This window comes from Meriones unguiculatus, chromosome 7 (assembly GCF_030254825.1).
Source record: "Meriones unguiculatus strain TT.TT164.6M chromosome 7, Bangor_MerUng_6.1, whole genome shotgun sequence".
Taxonomy (NCBI): domain Eukaryota; kingdom Metazoa; phylum Chordata; class Mammalia; order Rodentia; family Muridae; genus Meriones; species Meriones unguiculatus.
Genome location: NC_083355.1, coordinates 92,936,401 through 92,955,549, shown reverse-complemented (window position 1 = coordinate 92,955,549; position 19,149 = coordinate 92,936,401). Strand labels below are relative to the sequence as shown.

Sequence of the window (19,149 nt, the reverse complement as noted above, 5' to 3'; positions counted from 1 at the left end):
TGCACAACCGTAAGGTGTGCCTGCTTGCATACAGAAATGTACCATTGGAGATTCAATCTAAATGATACAAAAGCTGCCAGTTTGGGAAATCTCACCTCTGCCTCCAAATCACGTCGAGCATTAAAACAGCCACCTGCAGCAAATGGCCCCTAACGAGGCAAGTTCTGTTATCGGAGCCAGATGGTGGGCCTCTTTAGAGGCAAGGGATCCAGGGCAATGCAGAATTCCACGGTGGCTTGGCATTCGTCTGCAGACGCCTCTGCAGGGGGCCAGCAGAGCAAGGCAGCCCGTGCCCTTAAGCTCCTGAAAGCTGCCAGCCTCCAGCATGTCCACAGAGGCACAGGCAGACATCTGACTGAAGCTGAAGTCTGCGGGTTGAGGGACATATGCACACACCTGTGTGTGTGTGTGTGTGTGTGTGTGTGTGTGTGTGTGTGTGTGGACTGAAATCCTGGCTGTGGACAGGTTCTTACTCTGTCCTGGAACCCACTATGTAGACCAAGTGGGTCTTTGAATGCCTCTGCCTCCTGAGTGCTGGAATTAAAGGCGAGAGCCACCACATACCATGATCTGTCCTTCCTTCCTTCCTTTCCTTTCCTCCTCCTCCTCCTCTTCTTCCTCTTCTGAGACAGGGTTTCTCTGTATAGCCCTGGCTGTCCTAGAACTCTCTTTGTAGACCAGGCTGGCCTCGAACACACGAAGATTCGCCTGCCTCTCCAGTGCTGCAATTAAAAGTGTGTGCCACCATGCCAGGCTAGTACCACAGTCCATTAACTGTGACAGTTATCCTCAAACTTAAGCAGGTGCGAGGATTACCTCCTGCGTCCAGTGCAAATTTAGGGCTTAGGAAATGGCTCAGAGAGAGAACTGGTCACTCTTCTGGAAGATCACTGTTTGATTCCCAGCGCCCATTGTGTGTAACTCATGTTCCAGAAGATCTGATGTCCTCCTCTGGCTTCCATGGGCACCAGGCAAACATGGCACTCAGAGGTACATGCGGTCAAAACACCCACACACAGAGTTAAAAGAACAAACAAAAATAGCATATGATTTTAGGCTGCAGCCTAAAAAGTGTGTTTTCCACTGGGGTAGAATCCAGGCTGCCTACATAAATTACTTTTGGGGAAGCAGTGTTCTGCATCACAGGTCCTTTCTAGCACCAAAACGGATGTGGGGAATACAATCTTTCTGTCCCTTTTATCCTGCCTCCCAGGGTCCTGCCACAAGTTTGAACCAAGGCAGCTAGATGTGCTGGTTTTTTTTTTGAAGCAATCTCAATGAACACATCATGATTGCCAATGTTTTCACGTTAGACACTACCTGTCAAGTAGCAGGTGTCTCCTTAACATGTGAAGGCCTGGAGTCCGGCTTTCCCTTTCTCCAGGCACTCACACGTGGTAGGGCTACCTGGGCCATTGTCTCCATAAGTGCACACTTGTTTTGAGGAGGGAGCTAGAGCAATCCCACCCGGTTTATAGCCCAGTACCAGAAAGAACAACTTGGAAGCGCTAGGCAAGGCAAGACTGGAGCTTGGCCTTAGCCCCGAGTGGGCAGAGAGAATGGAGCTTGATGATTCAGTCCAGTTGGTTGCTTAGGGCTAGACCAATTGCTAGAGCTGTTCTCAAAGTTCTCACCCTACACCCATGCCCTCTTACTCCCTTTTTCCAAGATTTGCATGTGGAGAACTCCTGGAACCTTTTGTCCAGCCCTCCATATAAGAAGGGCATTATGGAGGGATCAGAATTTGTCTCCTTAACCAACTCAAATCAGGTGGTTATTCTGATGGTCCCAGGACTACATGGAAAACCTCTTACTGCTCTTGAGAGTCCTCATCCTCAGCCGTGCCTGAATCCGATCCAAGCACTGATGAAACAACAAAGTCTCCCCTTTCTATCTTCATCTTCCTCCCTCTTCTCTTCTTCAGTTTGTTGAGACAGGTCTCGGGGACTCTGTCCTCCAGGCTGCTAGTGCACTCACTACGTAGAACAGCCCAGCCTGGTGCCTCAGCCTGCCTCCCTCAATGCCGGGATGTCAGGCATGAGCCACCACACAGAACCCCTGTCTGTCTTCTTGGGCGTCATTTTTTTTTTTCTGTTTGGATTTCAACACTGGGGCTGTCTTGAAAGCCCGACTCTCAGAAGACACTAGAGGGAAGACCTACTGTGTGCTGCAGTCACCCAGAGGAACTGTGGGGGGAGGCGGGGTGCAACTGGGCACATTCACATCCTCCTGTAGGACCACAATGATTAAGTCTGCTGGACGACAAGCAGGGAGTGGGGAGCGCACACTATTCCTGTGTGGGAGTGAACTAGCCTGGCCCCACCATCCGCTCAAAGTTTCTTGATAGCTCCCATTCTAAAATAAAAACTGTCCAACAAAGAAAGAGGAAACAAAATGAAAAGCTGGTTCCATTTCAGCCCTGATTGTCAATATTGCTTGTTGGGAAGTTAGTGAATGGAAAAAAAAAAGGAAAGAAAAATTGAATTACTTTATTAATCTTAGAAGTCAGTAATTCCAAAAGGCGCCTGTATCACGGCAGTTGCCACTCTGGGGAACCAGTGCTGTTGGCTCCCCTCCCCCACACTCTCAGAAAAGGGAAGTTCAAGTTTGGTGGATAATGTTGGGATCTGAAGCTTGTACAAAATAAAACAAACTTAGTATTTCAATCTGGAAAAGAAGCGAAAGCCAGATGCAAATAGCCAAAGAGCCTCTTTTATATCATCTGAGAGCAGCAGGAGGAGGGACAGGGGGGCCTAGCAGGGTGGGGGAGAGGAAGGGCAGGGAAAGGCACACTCTGACGGGGACACAACGCAATCAGGCGAGAGTCCCCACTGCCAAGTTCCGTCCAAACCCAGAGGATCTGTTTCCCTGTTGTACTAGTCAAAGTCTGGTTTGGCTGATGGCAATCATCTACTGTCACTTCTGCTTGAAGGCCTTGGGGACTCTGAGGCAGCAAAAAAATACTATGGACCCCTCGCAGCACCGTGGAGGCTGAGCCTCCGTCAAGCTCCTAGGAGTGCACAGCAGGTTCTTCTTCCCGAGTCTCTGGTTCATCTGTCAGTGTGAGTAGGATCTGGAAGAGAGTGTCAAGTCATTAGCGACTGAAGGGCAGTTCCCAGTCTACAGCAGGGGCTGACAACGAAGAAGGGCTGTCCCCAACAGAGGAGGCTCACCCGGAGCACACAGCTCTTCACCTTTAACCTCTGCTCAAAGCCACCCTGCAACATCTGTGTTCCGTCACTGCTGCTTCTGGGTGACTCTGACTTTGTGTGTGTGTGTGTGTGGGGGGGGGGAGTAAAAGCATTTACTTGTTCACTTAACTACTCTTTAAAGAGAATGGGTCTTATGTGTTGCCCAGGCTGACCCTGAACTCCGAGGCTCAAGCAACCGTGCTGCTTCAGTCTCCAGAGCAGCTGGAACCGCAGATGAAGCCCAGAAACATGAACATAGTTTCATTCCTCCTCATTAGGCTCAGTGATAACTCTTTGGTAGTCCCAGCCACACAGGATGCTGAGGCAGGAGGATCACCTCAGTCCAGGAGTTCAAAGGCAGCCCTGGCAACAACAGAGTTAGACTCCTCCATCCAAAACAAACAAATAAGCAAACACACCCCACTGGTTTATAAGCAGAAGAGACTAAACGTGGTCACCTTTTTGGAGCTCAGGGTCTGAGAAGCACCAGCAGTTTCGAACTGTGTGTAAAGAGGTTCCACATGTGCCTTTGTGATCCGAGTATGTGCCAGGTTGTCAGCTATGTCCCCACCCCGACCTCATCCCCTGTTACATACTCCTCACCCAGAAAAAGTGCTCGGGTACCCACTGCACCGAATTTATCCTTTCCATGACTGCTTTTAATTTAAAATAGGTTTAGTAAATAGTTCTCTCTTTTAAAAAGATTCATAATTAATGATGTTCGTGGGGGAGGGGTACGAGCACATGTCCAGAGACATCAGATTCCCACTGGGGCTGGGATCACAGACGGTGGTAAGCCTCCCAACATGAGCGGTGGGAACTTGAGGTTGATCCCTAGCACTGTAGGAATGAATGAATGAATAAAATGATCAGCAGAAAGTTCCTCATGGTCATCTTCCTATTGTTTGCTTAATTTTCAAGGCATGTGGCGTGTTGGTACTCATTCATCTCAATTGTGCTTGTCTTTAGGTGCACATGGTGAAGGCCATAGGTCCCGGTCAGCTCTCTTGCTCCTTGCCTCTTGTCTTTTGAGAGAGGAATCTTGCTCTCCCTGGCAGCTTTGTCTTTAGTATTTTAAAGGAGGACAGGGTCCCTGCCACAGCATGCGTCAGTTCTGAGACATTCCAGCCATTATCTTCCCAGATACTGTCCCTTCCCACTTTTTCTTTCCAGAACTCCACTTACGAATCTATTTGGCCTTCTCAGTTGGTTTTCCTTCTCTCTCTGTTTCTTTGGTCTCTAAGCACACTTCTGAGTTCATTAAGTCTTGACCTCGGCTGGGTCTAATCTGCCATTAGGCCCACCTACTGATCGTTAGACTTAGCTCTTGAAAATGTGTTTGTCACAATTCTAATCTACTGTTCTTACTTTCTCTCTCTCTTTTTAAGTCCCTCTATTTTCTCTGGCTATGCAAATATTCACTTTGCATCATTTGGTGATGGCAGTATCTTGGTCTCTCCAGATCTAGTATCTCCTGTTTTGTCAGCTTTTGCTCACGGGGCTGGTTCCTGAACCGTTCTATTATTTTAAGCTGTGACATCACATTTCTCCGAGTTTTGCCTGTGGGTACTATTTGAGAATTGGGTTAAAGAAGGTTCCTTTAGGGCCAGCAAGATGGCCCAGTGAGTAGCGGTGCTTGTGGCGTGACAACCGGGTTGGCTCACTGGGACCCTCCAGGCGGAAGGAGAGGGCTGACTCTTGCAGGTTGTCCTCTGAGGTTACCCCCGTGCTGCTGCAGTCCTGCGCTCGACTCTACGCAGACCTGTGGACTTGGTGCTCGTTGGCAGATGCGGTTTCTTCCTGCCGGGTATGCCAGTCAACACGCACGCTTGGAACTGGCCCTCAGGGCACACTGAGGAATGTGCATGCAAACCACTTCCGTAAACCTGGCTCTTCAGCCTGCTTTTCTGTTCCCATCCGGCTTCCGCTGATGGCCACACACAATGGAGCATTCCTAAGGCACCATGACTTGCCACATGGGCACTATGATGCCTCCCCTGATGGAGAACACTGCAGAGGCAGGGGCAGCTCTGGTTCTTGCCCTCCAGGAGGCACAGTGCCTGGACCGCAGCACTGGATGGCTCTGTTTCTGGCCTCGGCCTGGACTCTCCCATAGGCTGCTGGGGCTTCTGCTGTGACTGGCCCCCTACACCATGCTGTCAATTAAGTATCTGCTCGGTAAATAGCTTACTGTTGGGAAGCGGGGGAGATGGTCCACAGCGGCTTAGCAGGAGACCCCCAGCTAACGCTGCAAAGCAGATTTGTGCCAACAGCATAACGCTGGTGTGCCAAGACCATACCTAGGCCCAGACCTTAGCTCCCAAGGCCAGTTCAGCAGCTGGCTGAAGGAGAAAGACGACCATTTACCATGAGCTCCTGTGACTCACAAGCTTTGACGCTTAGGAAAGGAAAAATTGTAACTTCTATGCCACGAGGGAAGGCTGAAGCCTCAATCATGAACCTAAAACTGGATGAATTTTTCATTTACTTATTTTTTGTTTTATTTTTGAGATAAGGTTTCGCTGTACAGCCCTGCCTGTCCTGGAACTTGCTATGTAGACTAGGCTGACCTCTGCTCCCAAGTGTTGGGATTAAAGGCTTGTACGACCATGTGTGGCTTAAAAAAAAAATATTTTGAGACAGAGTCTTATGTATCCTAGGCTAGCTTTGAACTTGTTATACCAAGCTGAAGATGACCTTACATTTCTGACCCTCCTGCCTGTACCTCCCAAATGATGGGAATTTATAAGCACACACTACCATGCCCATTTTATGGGGTGCATATTTTTTAAAAAATTTATCTAAATGTAAATATCTTTATCTCTTAGGTCAGTGCCTAAAGCCTTTCCAACTGGTCAAAGTGGCCCTGGTAGTCTCCTCTGGAATCATTCTAGTTTGATGGGAAGGGAAGTGAATTAATCCACCTATTTATATCTGAGTGACACTTGCAGAAAGGGACAGCTGGAGTGAGGGCCGTGCTCTGCCCCTCACCTTCCCGGGCACGGTTCCAGCCCGGAGGAATGAACAACACCGGCACACAAGAATATCAGATCCGTTTCATGAAACCCTGCCCGGGCGACACAGCTGCCAGGGTTTGCTCGGAGCTCAGTCAGCCCGGGGTAATGGAGAGGCAGCCATGGGGCGTGGGCTGCCGATCAGTGCTGGCTCTAACCCCAAGCCCTCCCGGAACCCCTTTTAATTGTGAATGAACAATGAAGGCACTTGGTCTAAGCCATAGATGTCAACACCAACATTAGCTCTAATATGTTCTATTTGCAAACGAGAGAATACTTTTTAGTATAAAGATATTTTAAGGAACTTCTGTTATTGTTTTTAATACAATAAGCCTTTTTATTTGAGACAAAGTCCTTGCCCAGGCTGGCCTTGAACTCTTGATCCTGTTTCAACTTCCCTGAGTCAGTATTATAGATATGTAGCACTGTACCAGGCTAATTATTCTTCTAGAAAAAACATGTTTTTTTTTAAACATGCTTGATATTTACTAACCTATATAGTTTTAATACTGAGGTTCATTTTCTTAATAGGGCACATAAATGTACTGATACAATAACATCAGAGTACAGAAACAGGTCTCTGGACGACTTTCCAGTGCCTCAGTGGAATACTGCTTCCTGTCACTGAACGTAAGCAGTGATATCCAGAGGGAAGGCCACTTTCTTGAGGGGACAGGCATGAGGATATTTAATATCTACCCTTTTATGAAAAGTTAAATACTGCATTGCTGATCTAAATTAAACTTCAGTTCTAATTCTGTGATGTGACTACGGTGCCAGTTTTGAAGTACAATCTACCTAAGTATATCTGATTATTTCTGTCTATATATACAAATTTAGATGTGTAGCTGGGTGTGGTGGTGCGCAGCTTTAATTTCAGCACTTGGGAGGCAGAGGCAGGTGGATTTCTGTGAGTTTTAGGCCGGCCAGGGCTGCACAATGAAACCCTATCTCAAAAAGAAATTGTAAAATAATCATTGTGAGAATAATTACTTACGAAAGGCTTCTGATCCCCTTGCCACCATTCTGTGACGGAGAGGGGTGTTTAATCTGACTAAAACTTTTTCTTCACGCTCACTTTTGTGTGTATTCATATGTCACAGTCATGTGGGGGTCAGAGCAGACTGAGGGGGTCAGCTCAGCTTGTACCCTGAGATCAGGTCAGCGAGCTTGGTGGGCAAGTGCCTTTACCCATTGAGCCGTTTCAAAAGTGAGCCCAGAATCTTAGTTTTGCTGTTTATGACTCTTTCAACTGGGCACAGCTCTGTCCCTGAAGATCAGAAAAGCAGAGTTTCAACTGCCCGAGGAAGTTCAGAAGGAAACATAGAGACCTAGGTGGCCTTTAACCTGCTTTAGTACTGCAGTGTACAGTAAAAAAAAAAAAAAAAAAAAAAATCTTAAATGGTCATGGAATACACAAGTTATAACTTCAACAGAAGCCTTAGTACTTTTTTTTTCCAGCAGGGTTTCTCTGTGTAGCCCTGGCTGTCCTGGACTTGCTTTGTAGACCACACTGGCCTCCCAGAGGAACTCAACAGAGCTCCTCCTACTCTGCCTCCCAAATGCTGGGATTAAAGGCTTGCAACACCACACCTGGCTCCTTAGTACTTAATTATCCAGGACCCCTGGTAGTTGCTTGCTTGATTCCATTTCCTTCCACTAGGGTTGGGGGCAGTTGATGGTTGTGACTCTATGCGTGCTAGCAACTGTTAGGCCAGCTCTCCCTGGTAAAGCAAATAAAAATTCTAACTTTGTATTGGTGGCTGATTTATACCACAACTGAATTCAAATAACCACTATGATGCTACTGGACTGGTTCTCATGAACCTAAATGTGACCCACTAGTTGACCCATCACCGCTAGGTCATGACTCATAGTTAAACTCTATTGCTGTCAACTCGGGCAGGGTGATCCATGCCCGTAATCCCTGGGCTTGGGGTCTAAGATGGGAGGTTCACCCTGAGCTCTCCAACAGCCCAGGCTGCATAATGAGTTCAAGCCTTCACTACTTAGTGAGACTGTTCTCAAACAACAAGCCAGGAACCAAACAAACCAAAGCACAAAGTAAAAAACAAAACAAAACAAAACAAAAAAAAAAACAAACCACTGTTCTCACGAGTGAATCATCAAATTCTTTAACAGTTTAGAGGAGGCCAAGAGGAGCGGTGTATTCTAGTCCAGAAGCCGAGGGAGATGGCATGTGCTAAAGAGGCTAAGTTCCCAGGCACCAGAGGGCCAGAACTCATGTTCTGAGCTTCCCTAAAGACAGCCTCCAGTGATCCCAAGCCATCACCCTGAGCAGCTGGGATGTGCGTGAATAAAGGCTGACAAACCACAGTCCCCGTGCTGACGTTCTTCCTCTGTAATGCAGAAGAAACTTGACAAACGTCAGCGTTACTACATGACAGTGTTTTCTGTCCATTCAAAGGGGTTCTATGGAGCATGAGTCACAAGGAAATAACCCAAACAAAAAACTATTCCCAGACAATTAAAAAAAAGGCACCTGTCCCATTATCTGAGCTCAGCTGTCCCCATGCCAGGCACTTCTGGGGTCTAAACTACTCAGATGTCTATAGGGGCCACCTGCTGGGCTCCCCCAGGGTTCCTTCTCCGCCCCGCGCTGTTCTTCCTCACAGTCTTTCCTTGGGAGTTTGTCCACCCATAGCTTTACTCTTTGGAAAGAGGGTGCTGAAGGATGCTCCAGGCTAGGCCTGCCCTATCCTTCACAAGGTGGATGCTGCCAGTGGCACAACTAATAGCTCAGTTACCACAGCTGAATTCAAAAGCACTGAAAGGGAGGTCACAGTCATCAGGAGGGTGCCTGGAGGCAACCCCTCACCCATGCTCCTGTACCCAGACTCACTGGTCTCCCCACACAAAAAGGGACATGAAAGTAGAGGGGACACCAGTTGAGAAGGACATCAGTGGAAACTCAAGGAGTATTGTGTCTGAGCACCATGGGGAGTGAATATGATCAAAATGCATTATATGTACATATGAAAAGGCCATAAGGACACAATAGGATGCATAGGAGGCTTTTAGAAAACAACATGTATTGGTGAAGACAGGAGAGAGGATTTTTGGGTACTGTTGGTGGAAAGGTAAAAGGGTATAGTCTCTGTGGACAGCAACAGAAACGGTCCTCTCAAAAACCTTAAAAATAGAACTACAACGTGATCCTCCATATAGATGCAAAAGAAACAAATGCAGAGAATGAAAAGATAATTGTATGGCTACGCTCACAGCGACACTAAACACAACAGCTAAAAGGTGACAGCAACCCAAGTGTCCACTGCTGGATGAACAGATGACAGACAAAACTAGCACGTTCACACAATGAAGTATTATTCAGCCTTCAACAGGAAGGAGACTCTGACGCAAGTCACAACCCAGATGAACCCTAAAGAACATTATGTTAAGTGAAGTAACAGTCACAAAAGGTCAATAATGCATGTTCCCACTTGTTTGAGGCGTCTATTGAAACCTCTAGGGACAGAAAGCAGAATGGCAGACTCGGTGTAAAGGGAGTCATTTAACAGGGATAGAGCTGAAGCGTTGCAAGATGAAAGTCTGCAGATGGAGGGTGGAGCCAATTTCCTGACGTGAATGTGCTTGAGACCAGTGTACCACGTACTGAACACAGGCAAAGTGGCAAATAAACCCATCGGCTCCAGGCATAACAACAAATGCTTATCGCTTGTATTATCTTACCTAAAACCTACACCTGTATGGACTTTACGAAGTCAGAAGTGGAACCTAGAGGACTTTACTGGTTTACCCTGCTCTGTGGCTCCTCCCACTTGCTTACGGTTTCAGCCCCTTTGGGAAAGTGCCCCATTCCCTTCCACTGATGTCAACTAGGTTATTCTGGCCAGACTGGAAATAGTAGTTCCATACTCCCTGGACCAGTGGCAAGCTGGCAAGTGACCCATACTTGGCCCAAATCCACACCTCCTTGACCACAGCAACTGCTTCAAGAGGTGGCCTTGCCATGTGAACCAAGCCTCTGGTGCTGCCTTGAGAGACGGGTCCCCTTCAGTAGAATGAGCAAAAATTCCCATCCTTTTTGGTCCCTGGCTGTAAAGAATAAAGGCTGGAGCTGTTCAAACCACATACCTCCCTGATGTTTCCACACAGTTAAAGCCACAGAAAGGAAGGACCAGGGAGGTCAATGAGGCTATGACAGGAATGAAAAAGGATGAAGTGTGGGGGGACAGGAGGCATGAGGCAGAATATCCTAACACACTTAGTTCTAGACTCCTATGGTAATTTGGATGTGAAGTGTCCCCCACAGGCTCACATGTTTGAACACTTGGTCTGTACCTGGTGGTACTGTAATGGGAGGTTCTGGAACCATCTGGAAGTGGGGCCTTGCTGAGGAAGTAGGTCACAGGGTGAAGGGCAGGGGAGGCCTGGCACTTTATAAGCTGGCCCTGCTTCTGGCCCAGGGAGATGTGAGGAGTCCCAAGCCACGCTCTTACTGGCATGAGCCCCACCACACCTTCCCCACCATGAAGGACTGTGTCCTCTCAACCATGGACCAAAACACAAATCTTTGCTTGTGTCAGGTAATGTATCACAGCAATGAGAAGAGGAATTAATATAGACAGCATAAGGACTCGCCATTAACATGAGCCAAACTCCTTTCATGGTTATTGTGAGTTAGGTCCAGCTACTTGCAACAAAATGTATTCTAGACAGCACTAGTGGAGACTCAGACGCCAGGACTGACTGAGAGAAGGGACAAGCTAAAATCTCGACGAAGAATGAACTAGAAAGCACAAAGAAGGAAAACAGAGAAGGAGCTAGAAGAATGACCTGCAGCACCTCTTCAAGAAAAGGACCATTCTAATCTTTGCTGCACAAAGGCAGCTTGGTATCTGGTAGACAATTCAATCTTGGGATTCATATTTTAAAGTTATTTTGGGGCTGGAGAGATAGTTCAGTGGTTAAGAACCCTTAACCACTGATGCTCTTGCTGAGGATTGTAACTCTAGTCCTAGAGGATCTGATGCCTTCTGAATTCCACTGGCACCAAGCATGTGTATGGTGCACATACGCACAGACTGGCAAATACTGGCAAAAAATAGTCAAATACAAAACAACAACAACAACAAAAAACCATTTAAAACTGTGTGCATAAATTTAAGATTTTGTATGTAATAGCCTTTGAACATATGTTCAACAACATGGGCTCGGGGACACACTGAGTTCCAAGGTTGTTCACAGTAACTTGAATTTCATTCTTCCAAGGCTTTCCCTTTTCTGTGCGTTGAGGTATGTGTGTGGGCGTTTCATGGATGTTCGCGTGTGTGAATGTGTGGCTATCAGAAGAGGGCGTTAAGCGTTGCCTTTGTCATTGTTCACTTTCTGAGGCAGGTCTTTCGCTGAACCTGAAAAGCTGTTTTGGCAGGCTGGGATCTGCCTACCCAACAGGGATCAGAGGCCTGTGTGGTCAGGCCTGGCGTGTAGGTAAGTGCTGACGGTCCAAACTCAGGCCCTTCTGCTTTCACAGCAAGTGCTCTTAGCCACTGAGTCATATCCTTGGCCCCTAGACCTTTCCTAAAATAAATAAATAAATAAATAAATAAATATATATATTTAAAACCAATCCCTGTATGCATTAAGACAAAGTAACAATCAAACTGAAATAAAGCAGGGGCCTGAGATGGCTCAGCGGGTGAGGAAGCCTGCCTCCAAGCCTGATGACCTCAGTTCCATTTTTGGATTCTATGTGGTAGATGGAGAAAACTGACTCCCACAAACTCCACAGAAATACTTGTGTGCCTGGATACACATAAAATACATAAATGTGATTAAAAAACTTAAATGGAAAAAAAAAAAGACCCAAAGTTCAAGTGTGTCTTCCACACTAGGCTCTGGGGCTTCCATCTCCCAGGCGGGCAGCTGCCTGCTTCTGACCTGTGACCACACATACCTGTCTTTCTCAGGACAGTCAACATACAAACAGGAGCACGACCTACACTGTGCTTTGCTTTCTGCTCTTCTTCCATTTTTTACTTAACAGTGTATCTCGGAAATTGTTCCTTATCCATAGAAATATCTCAGTCAAGAACACTCCTTAGGTAATCCATATACAAATCTCAAGACATCTCTGTAAGTGGGGTCTGGGAGCTTACTCTTGGGTTCCACAGCTCTCTGTAAAGTAAAATGGCCCCCTAGGACCAGTTTGTCATCTTGTCACCCTGCAACCGGGAGACAACAGGAAACAGCCTCTTCCTCCCTGACAACTGAGACTGACCCAGAAGAGCCCACAAGAGCCGCAGCTCAAAAAGGAAAGTGCTGTTTCTCAAGACCCTCTGAAAGGGAAAGAGAGGATGATTAGTGCCCCTCAAGATCATGGGAAAGAGAAGTTTAACCTCAGTTGGGCACAATGACAGCTCTGCCACATGGACGCTGCACTTAGATGGGCATGAGGCAGCCATGCTGACAATGGCTACAGTCACTGGGAACCTGGTGTCTTTGCTGGGTCATCAGATGTCCGCTTGCTGTCACTCGGCAGATGTCCTCCAGATCCTCTGAATGAAAGCTGGGCTTCAACAGTCGCCAACCCTTCCCCTGCAAACCTCTTCCTGTAAGTCATAAAGGCTCTGGGATGTGTCTGCTGTTTTACGTTCGTCACCCAAACTAATCCACCCAGCCCCTTAATCATTTTTATCACTCTTCACTGGCTATCCTAAACTGTCTCAGCTTGCTGGGGATTACGGCACGTTGCAGGCCCATCTCTAACCTAACCTCACTTATGGCCCTCTGTGTCCACAGACCAGACACGAATCAGGGCAGTTCCCTAACCTCTGCTGACCTCAGCTCTAGCAGCCGAGAAGAGTCTATGCAGTTCCACCGTCTGTACTCTGTCTTTTTAAAGCTATCCATTTCTTTCCACTCTCCGTATGTGACATTCTGAGTTTGCCTAAGCTTTTCTAACACTGCTTCTCCTGTGTCTCTCCCCGACGCCCATGCTGACATGAACTCCTGGCTGAGGATCACCTTGTTGAGACTTGGACTGAGGGGGCCATCCCATTGTTGACCCTCACCCTACCCTACAGGTGCTCTTTTCCACCCTCAGACCTTGTCTTGCCAGCCAGAGTTCTGGCTCTTCTCCAACATAATCTTCATTTCACAGGATGGTTCTGTCGCCTATAGATTAAGCCAGTCAGGGTGCCCAACCAAGTGTTTGGTAAATAGAATCTGCGGTGTAAATTCATCTCTGAACTGACCATCTCTTTAATGTTCTTTAAGAAGCACACATGCGAACAAACCCACTGTGACTGGCAGCCTGCAGGAGGTCCTGTGATGATCCTGCCTCCTGGCATCTGCCTCCAGCGTGGACGGGACTGAATGGCTCACTCTAAGATAGACAACAGACAGTTAAGTTACAGGGTGCTGCTGCCAAAATTAAGTTATAAACAGCCTGTGGCTTGTGCCCTAGGGGCTTTCTCACCATGCCACTGACCCAACAGCAGCTTTATTAGTTTGTAAGGGCCACCATATCAAAATACATGCCGGGAAGGACACAGATAACCTCATTTCTCTCACAGCTCTGGGGGTCCAAGATCAGGGTACTGATAGGTTTGGCTTCTCTCTGGTCCCCAGCCCTCACACGGTCTTTCCTCAGTGAGCACATCGGCCTAGGGTTTCCTCTTCTAGAGGGCAGAAGGGCTGAGCACCCAGGGGCTAGCTTCGTTTTAACTGAACCACATCTTTAAAGGTGTACCTCCAGGTGTGGTCGCTTTCTGAGGGACTGTGGGGGCGGGGAGAGCTTCCATGGCTGAGATTTAGAAAGACACAGTTTGAGCAAAGCACACACTGACAGACAGCTCTGGGAGAGGACTGCATGGAGAGGCTGGCCAGCAACCACGAGAGTAAGAGCCTGGAAGCTGGTCTCCAGTTCATCTAACAAATGAGGTCAGAGTCTCTAGCTGCCAGCTTGACCACAACTGCATGAAAAGCCTTAACCAAAGATGGCTGGCTGAACCAGGAAGGCCAAGCCACAGAAATCGTGAGGTAATAAAGGCTTGTAAAGTTCTAAGTTTCCGAATATAATCTGTTACACAATAGACGATAACTACCAACAAAGAAAAACTTGTGTTAACTGAATATTTATGCAAAGAATAACAGTGTGGCTGGAGAGGGCTTCTGTGAAGTGGGGTGTGGGCCAAATACCTCTTTGTTTCAAAATTTGCTACAAGTAAAATCAATGTACATTTTTTTTTAGCCCAGGGTATTTACCCTCTGAAGATAAAGACTGTTGGAGGTGTTGCATGACAGTGCAAAACAGAAGCAGAAAGCTAGCAGATTCATTCATTTTCCTTTGCACTGTCTCATCTGGCCTCCACAGCAGCCCTCTGAAGAAGACATGGCAGCTGTTTTCATTCAGGTGCACAGCCAAGTATCTGATACACGGCAGGTATTAAAAATATTTCTAGCTGAAGGTGTTCCCAATGTCCTGTGGTAAAACTTTGCCCAGAAAGGCTGTTTGCATAGTTCAAGGCAAGGCAATCCTCCTGCCTCTGCTTATATGTGGCCTAATGAAGGGGCAGAATCCAAGTACAGGATTGTTTTTTTTTCTACTGAACCATCTCACATATTTTCTATTTTCATTTTTCTTCCCTGAAATTATAAATAAAAATATTTTTGTTTGCTTTTAAAGACAGGGTTTCTCCGTGTAGCCCGGGCTATCCTGGAACTCGCTCTGTAGACTGACTGGCCTCAGAAATCTGACTGCCTCTGTCTCCTGAGTGCGGAGATTAAAGGCATGCACCACCACACCCAGATCACACCTTCAGGTTATTAAAGATAGGTACTCTGCCATCTATCTGGTGGACTTTCACAGGAAGTTCTGGGTGACTAAAAGAACAGCCTTTAAATTTCAGGAAAAACAGGATTACAAAAATGAATGGCGTTTATGTTTTCTTTTAGGAGATGACTCTTACTTGTTTCACAGTTAATTGCCAAGGATGTACTACACCTACGATGACGTGTGTGACGGACGAGTGACACCATTCCTAGATTTCCTTTAGAAACTCAGTGACAGAGGGAAACAAGTAAAATACAGCATTTCAGCAAATTTTATTAGAGGAAGGTCAAAGGTGATGGGAAAGAGATGGGTTTTTGGAAAGGGACAGCTTGTGCGAGGCAGCAGGCAAGCGGTCCCGGATGGCCGGAATGTAGGGGAGCGCTGGGCCAGTGGAGAGCAACAGCAGTGAGACCGAGCGCAGACTTGTCTGCTTTGTCTGGCAGTGGAGGGGACGGACTCCGGGGCCTTCTGCCTGTGAGGCTAACGCTTGGTCGTTTATCCGCATGGCAGTTTAGAGACAGTGATTCACTGTGTAGCCCAGGCTGGCTCTGACCTGCTGAATGCCGGGAACACCACCACGCAGGCACCAGAACTTTGCACTGGGTTTGTTGTTGGGTTTGTTTAAAAACAGGGTCTTATTATATTGCCCTGGCTGGCCTACAATTCTCTATGTATGTAGCTCAGGATGGCCCCAAACTGCCAGCCTCTGACTCCCAAGTACTAGGACCAAAGACATGAGCCACCACATCCTTCAGGAATGGTTCATTTATTTGTATTATTATTTGTTGTCTTGATTAATTAGTGAAATTTGTGCATTAGGGGTATGGAAGAAAAAGACGAGTTATCATGTGCGTCCCAGAGACTGAAAACAAGTTTCCAGGCTTAGAGACTGGCATCTCTGCGTGCGGGGTCAAGCTTTTATTTCCACATTTAAGACAGGGTCTCACGGGGCTGGGGAGATTGTTCAGCAGTGAAGAGCACTTGATGCTCTTGCACCTGGGTTTGGTTCCCAGCACTCAGATGGCAGCTCACATTTTCTCTAACTCCAGTTCTAGGGGACTGGACTCTTCCTCGGACCCCCCCAGGCCCTAGGCATGCACAAGGGGCATATCCATAGATAGATAAAACATTAGTGACACATAAGCAAACCTAACACAGTTTTAAACAGGGTTTTACTCTGTATCCCAGGCAGGCCTTGAATAAAGCCTTGCAGCCTTTAACTCAAGGCAATCCTACTGCCTCTGCCTTTTGTGTGCTGGTATTACATGCAGCTTCTGAAGATTGCTTGCTCTCTCTCTCTCTATTTTTCAAGACAAGGTTTCTCTGTGTAGACTTGGCTGTCCTGGTATTTATTTACTCTGTAGACCAGGCTGGCCTTGAACTCATAGATATCTGCCTGCCTCTGCCTCCTGTGTGCTGGGATTAAAGGCATGCACCCCTATCGCCCGGTGAAACAGTTATTCTTAAAAGACCCTTTTTCATATATGTGTGCACAAATTTATGTGCAAGGTCACGCCAGTGTGGAGAGCAGAGCGTAGGCTCAGTGTGTTCCTCAGCCAGTTGTTCACTTTTGTGTGTGTGTGTGTGTATGTGTGTGCTTGTGTGTGTGCTTGTGTGTGTGTTTCACATTATCAAACTCAAAACTCAACACTGAAGATCAATGTCTTAAATATGTTCCTAATACCATAATCACTACCAAAAAAGGGGTGTCCTTTTCCACAGTGTTTTAGGCACTGGTTATAACACGCTCCAGGAAAAACACTTTCTCCGACTCATGCAGGCACCTCCGACTATTCCAGGAGGATCACAAACACACACAAAAGGGAGGGGAACTTGTTGGTGAGAAGGGGGTCAGCAAGAATGAAAGGGGACGGTGGGTAAGAGGGAGGAAGGACTATGATTGTGACCAAAACACACGATACACACATGTAAAATTAGCAAATATAAAAATACTGCAGTTTCTCAAGGCAAGAGGACCTTTGCTTGTTTCTATTTTCCCATTCCCTCTCATACAGCTCCCATGCAGTCCCTAATCCAGTTGCTCCTTAATTCCCAGTTATATATCTTCCAGTAGAAATTCAATTAAGAAACATACTAATTTAGGGAGAATTTACAACCATTCTTTGCCTTATAAAATTGGCAACTTAATTTTTTCTTATATATGCTTATAAAGGAACTGTAGGTTAGGGCCTTTTGGTCTAGTCATTGTGTTATTTCCTGTGTGTGTCAAATACTAGGGCGAACATGTGAATACTGGGCACTGACCGACTACACTGGCGCTCTGGGGTGGGCCTAATGAATTCACAGAATTAACAGAACCATACAACCCCAAACCATATGAGAACAAACACCTGAAAGGTGGAGGGAGAAAGCGCAAGCCCTGGATCCCAGAACTTCTGTTGCTGTTTGAAGCACATTCTCAACACTGCAGCTTGGGTTGGCATATGACTCCCTGTGTAAATCAGGTTGACCCTCAGACTCTGAGGTTCATCTCCTTCTGCTTCCTGAGGACTAGGATTAAAGGTATGGCTACCACACCTGGCACTGTCTCCTAATTCTACCTATAACTCTGTGCTGTTTTGTTTTGTTTTGTTTAAACACTTTGTCATGTAGGAAATTTATTTGTCTTTTTTTCCCCCCTTGAATGAGATATGGAAGCCAGAAAGTTAAACTGAATACAGCAAATGTACCACACGGTGGGCTAGATACTTGCAGCATTTGGAGAAATGTTACCTCCTTTCTCAAAATGTCAAGACATTACTCAGCATTGTAGGGCAAATGGCTCCAGGCCACACAGATTTGAGACACTTCTTTATAGTCTCTTGGAGGACAGGCTCTTCAGAGTCTTTAAAGTGGGCCTTTCAGGACTGGCAGTCAAAGGCCGCCTTCCTCAGAGCAGTTGGAGGTGGGAGCCTGTACGTTTTGAATACACTTTGGAAACATGGTCCCGATTTTACCAGCGGAGAGAGGGTGGGTGAGCTTCCCAAGCTCCCACAAACCAAGCTGAGGTGAGAAGCAGCTCTCTCCCTCTAAATGCAGCCTTCTTTTTGACACACCTCACTTTCTACAGTAGCTCACACTGACCCCATGGACATTCTGACTTCTAAGACCCCGAGATTCTCTCTTTTGGTAGCAATGACAAAGATCAATCGGATGATCTCTCTGGGAGCCCTTCAGCTGTCCTAGGCAGGCTGGGGGCGGGGGAGTCAATAGGGAGAGAGGAGCTCCTGGGATGCTTAAAAGAAAAGTGGATTTATGTGAGGCTAATTCCTGGAACAGATGTGAAACCGAATACTTCACAGCCCATTCCTGCCTTGCTCTTTCAGGAAGGGAAATGAAAGAGCAGGGTTAACCTGCTCTTCATCACACTAGGCTTCGGCTGCTTTCAAAACTCCCATGACCAGGGCACAGGCCTCTTCCTGCTACACCCTCCCCTCCCTACACAACCAAGGGGAGAGCTGGGACTATCAGAAGAGAGGCTGTCTGCCCTTTCTTGCACCTGACAACAGCAGAGGTGGGGACATGTGGCAGGCTCCAGACCTCCTTCACCCAGGGACACAGCTGCGTTCCTCCCCTGGGGCCACAAGGAAGCAGTTGCTTTGAAATGTGATTTAGAATCCTGATACCTCGATCGTGGACAGGGAGAAATCAGAATTAGCTTAATTCCAAGTGCTGAAAACAGAAATGGGAGAATACTAATAATAGGGGATTTTGTCTTCCTATGAACCAAGAGAGACAGATGAATTAAGGAAAGCTATCATCTTGGCGAGGTAACACTCCCTGTATGACAGAAAACATACATGTGCACACACATACAGAGTATGTGTATATACTTTTCCCCCATCCATCACAGCTGCTTGTGCCTTAAGTGTCAGAACAGAAGCTCACAGTATGTACCAGGCTGACTGAAGCCCATGGCTCCTTTGGTTAACACGGAAATGCAGGGTTCCCTAATGACATGGGCAGTAAGGTCAGGAGCCCTGGGAGAGTCATCAGCAGGTCCCACTTTTTCAACCCAGGCATGACTGCAGAAGGCTAGCCAGGGAAATGTCTGCCGCTCCACAGAGAGTACCAGGAACAGCCTGGCCAGCCCCAGTCACTTAAGGTATCTCTGGGAGTCACCTTT

The 19,149-nt window shown here is 47.0% G+C and overlaps 1 protein-coding gene across 9 annotated transcripts in view; it reads right to left on the bottom strand.

The window, feature by feature from the left end:
- Positions 1 to 2,473: 2,473 nt before the first annotated feature.
- Positions 2,474 to 19,149, bottom strand: part of Ttll5 (tubulin tyrosine ligase like 5) — a 248,791-nt gene continuing 232,115 nt past the window's right edge. For all 9 annotated transcript variants that reach the window (XM_060387889.1, XM_060387882.1, XM_060387886.1 and 6 more), the window contains one exon: positions 2,474 to 3,073. Coding sequence is in view for 2 of the 9 variants with exons in the window: in XM_060387886.1 (XP_060243869.1) it covers positions 3,051 to 3,073 (23 nt within the window). In the remaining 7 variants the exon portion in view is untranslated. The remainder of the gene's footprint in view (positions 3,074 to 19,149) is intronic.